At 38.7% G+C, this 4,079-nt stretch overlaps 1 protein-coding gene across 1 annotated transcript; it reads left to right on the top strand.

Annotated features, from left to right (window-relative positions):
* Window positions 1–501: 501 nt before the first annotated feature.
* Window positions 502–3,852, top strand: LOC101853756 (coiled-coil domain-containing protein 86; the record flags this gene model as incomplete). Its single annotated transcript, XM_005112591.3, is given in 3 exon segments — window positions 502–631; window positions 2,078–2,152; window positions 3,674–3,852. Coding segments are annotated over 3 exon segments (271 nt in total), but the record flags the coding sequence as incomplete, so codon positions are not given.
* Between the last annotated feature and the right edge of the window lie 227 nt (window positions 3,853–4,079).

The raw sequence follows: 4,079 nt of genomic DNA, 5'->3' as shown, positions 1-4,079 counted from the left end.
TCTGTGTGCCGGGGTGAAAGTAAAAATTTACCTGGAAAGCCTATTTTTAATACTTTATTTTTCAACTTAAAAGTAGGCTATGCCATATGAGCTTTTGCCGATAGGTGGGTACCTAAAATGTAGCATGTAGTTGCGAGCACCGTAAAACCTCTACTAAATAATAAATAAATGTGAAGCATGCTGACAAAATGAGTTACTTCTTAGATTCGAGCTCTATGGAAATAGGTACATCACACTTATAGGTGAAGTTTTTACAATTTATAAGTATGAAACAATAATAAGCATGTCATACTTGTAAAATATGGCATCAATAGAAAATCTACTAATTTGACCCTAGTGTCGATTTTTGGCCAATATCTCCATTTGTGGAATGCAAGAAGTAACTCATTTGGTCAGCACGCCTCACAAATAATAGTACGTCACTTTTCAAAATCGCTTGGTACAGTCTTCGACTAAGCAGTCGATTTGTGTTTAATCTCCTTTTGATTTTATGCTCTGCAGACACTCGGAGATCAAGAATGTGAAAAGCTGGAAGTCAAGCTGGGAAGAGAAGATGGCGAAGAAGGAACAGAAGAAACGACTGAAAGAGATGGAACAGCAGCTGAAGAGTGAGAAAGCCAAAAGGAAAGAGGTTCGTATACTACTGTGTTTTCGTGACCTCTTTTTTAAAATTTTGATTGTCTTTGCAGCTGAATGCCGACAGGATCTTTTTGTTTGCTGTTGTTTTTGTAAGCCTTTCAACTGTCCCCGCGGTTCTATGCAAAAAAAATTCTGAAATTATGCAAACTGAGCCGAAAAATGTTAAATTGTGCGATTCTGTTAATTTGAACAAAGATGATAACGGAAAATAATCAGAAATTATGCTAAAAATGATCAAATTTTGCTAAATTATGCGGGGTGCATAAAACCACGGGGACAGATTCAAATAGAAAAAACAAAGAACATAGGATGTGACTGGAAAAGTAGAAAAGCGTTTTTGGGGGCTCTCGTGGCCTAGAGGTTAAGATGTTGGCCTCTCATTCAAAGGTCCCGGGTTCAAATACAGTCGTTATTCATTTTGCTTAACTCAACAATGACATACCTATGGTGACCTCTCAAAATAACATTTTGTTTACAATGTTACGCTCATTCTGCAAGCTCTGTCCTTGACACCCAATAGAAAGGAAGTTTAAGTATATATAATAATTAATATGGCCATATTATAATTTTTATCTTGCATTTCTTCTTCCTAGCTCTGTCACCCTGTAAAAGTAAAAGAATTAATCTTGAAAATGGTTTCAAAATCCATGAGAAAACTTGGAGAGAAAAAAAGGGAAGTTTTTTTTCCTCATTGATAATCGGAAACCCTGTTCTGGTGCTTGAATTAATGATAAATGATGTGCTACAACACCAAGCACTCATGCTATAAAGGAAGAGGAAGGCCTGGCAAAATCAAAAGGTAGACCGAGGGTGTCAAAGAAACCCTGAGAAAATATAATATCACTACTGCAGAGCTGACCTAACATAGAAAACTGCATCTCCTCTCGATGCTTAACGGGAACAGAGAATGAAAAAGTAAATTTGTGAGGCATCGTGGTGGAATCAGGCTCTCGTAAATTTTTGGGCATATTGAGTTATTGGTATCATCTTAAAGCTTGTTCATTTGTCTTGCTTTCAATGAAAAAAATTACCCATCCATCTTCAAAAGAAGTGGGGACATTTTGGATTGAAGGAGGTGGGGGTCACCTGATTTGAGAGGTAAAATTAGCAAGAAAATGGATTCCAAAGCTGGAGAGTCGGAAACTAAATTTGTATTTTTGTGCCTTTAATCAACGTTTTTGGTGAAGTCCTCAAAGGAATGTGTTTGTAAGTGGACAAATAAGGGGTTGAGCCCCCCCCAAAAAAAATTGATAAAAATTGCCAAGCAGGGAGGAAACTGTTGTTTTCTTCGATTTCATTATTTTGACAAGAGCCTGATTCCACCACGGTGCCTCACATTTAGATGTGGAGGTTAGCCCCACACACAAGTGTGCCAAGCACTGCGGCATGGACCGTCCCTCCTGTCCTCTCTGACATGTTCTTCTCGTCTTTTCCACAGCTCCACAGGCTTAACACCCAGGCCAACAGGAAGAGGAAACTGGAGAACCAGAGGAAATCGGAAATCGTTCAGCCGGTAAGTGTGCTTTGTGTAGGCCTACCTTTTTTATTCTCTTTTTAGGATCATGTCTGGTAAAAGTTTCGTTCCATAATATTCAGATACAATGTGTACTTTTCAGTAAATTACTGGAAGGGAGACAAAATTGTGAGAAATTGCATGGTTTTAGTTTTGGTACCGGTACCCTTTGCAACAATGCAAGGTTATTTACGAAGCAGCCCCCCCAACACACACACACACACTTTTACTATCCGTCTCCTATAGGACTAAGCCAAATGGAAAAATCTATGCAACGTGCCTTTTCCAAGGACACAATGTCACACCAAGCTGAACCTGGGACCCCCAAACCTGCAATCTTATGATGATGAGTCTGGTGGTCTTACCACTAGACTGTCATCGGGGCCACCAGAAAGGGAGAGGGGCGTGCACATTTTGGCCATGGGAAAGGACAGTGACGTGACATGATCGTGTAATTGTTTTGTGCACATCTTTTCTGAGGCTTTTCTACAATGAAAATATATTATATGTATCTCTCAAGGAAAGCCCTGGGAATTTCCTGCAATTTTCTTCCATCTCGAAAGTTAGAATTTTAACATAATTGTGTAATTTGTCATTAGTTTGGGCAGCACTGTTTCTGGTGATTAAGTAGCGTAATTGCTTCCTATCGCGGGGTGGGGGACATGAATATTAGATCCATTGTGTTCTCAAAGGAGGCTTAAACAACTACTCTACTAATGGTGGAATAATTAATACACAAGTGTCTGGGTGCATCTATTAGAATGTTCAACAAGTTTTTACCCTGGCTGTGAAAGAAGCAAAGTTGAAATCTGACACTTACATTACATTCAATGCTGCTGATACTTCTCTGCTGTGTCAACCTGCAAATTTGACATTAGAGCTAATTACTTTTGATTTGTCTTTTGGGAATTTTTCAGATTTGGGAAAAGGAAAAAGTCAAGAGGGTGAATAGTGGTGGGTGGGGGAGAATTTTGTAGCCACACACACAGCTTTGCTGTCTGTCTGAATCAGCTTCATTACTTACTCTACAATGTTCTAAAAAGATAAAAAAATCACATTCTGCAAGCTTCACAGTTTACAACACTTCCTTCAAAGTCAGAGTAAACACTTATTGAATACCCCTATCACAGAGTCAGAGAGAGCCTATACTTTTCTTTTTTTGGGGGGGGGGGGGGGAGGGGGGATTAATGGGGTCTATTGTATTATCCGTGCCTGCTTTCCCATACTTTGGCTTCAAGGCTGAGACAGAGCATGGACTCCTTTATGACCTGTTTGTTCCTTGTTCCTGACCTACTTTTGAAAATTAGAACTGAGAACATACTATTTTGAGATTGCCGCCTCTCAGTTTGAGCCCAGTTTCACTGTGACAGGAAGATGTCCCGTGATTTTCTTTAACTTCCCAGCTTTAAGAGCAGTAAGATGTCCCGTGATTTTCTTTAACTTCCCAGCTTTAAGAGCAGTGGTCCATTATAATTATATAAGATTATTTTTAACTTCTTTTACTTTCCATTTATGCCACAGATTAAAAACACGGCCAAAATCAAGAAGATGAAGAAAAAACAGCTGCGGACCATCGAGACGAGATGATAATATATATATTTGTGGATTTTTTCCCTGTTAATGTTATCTTCACCATTGCTGTCATTTTTTTTTTTCATCACAAACTTCATGTGTAAATAAAGCATCTAATATTAATAGAAGTCTTGTTTTTGGTTGTTTTTAATTAAAATTAAAGAGTTTACCACTGGGAGAAATGTGTTCTGTGAGGGTGGTTGGCCGGTGCTCTGGTGTGGTTTGCTCCTTCTTTTCTATCAAACTACTATCGTCTTTATCTCTTCTCTTGTAACACCTCTAATCTTCGGCACTTATATGACCTTATTGTGTTGCAAGTGCCGTAAAACTCTTACTAAAACTGAAATGTGTTTTG

Source organism: Aplysia californica, unplaced genomic scaffold (genome assembly GCF_000002075.1).
Source record: "Aplysia californica isolate F4 #8 unplaced genomic scaffold, AplCal3.0 scaffold01329, whole genome shotgun sequence".
NCBI lineage: Eukaryota > Metazoa > Mollusca > Gastropoda > Aplysiida > Aplysiidae > Aplysia > Aplysia californica.
The sequence above is the reverse complement of the archived record's forward strand: the minus strand, read 5'-3'. Positions and strand labels throughout refer to the sequence as shown.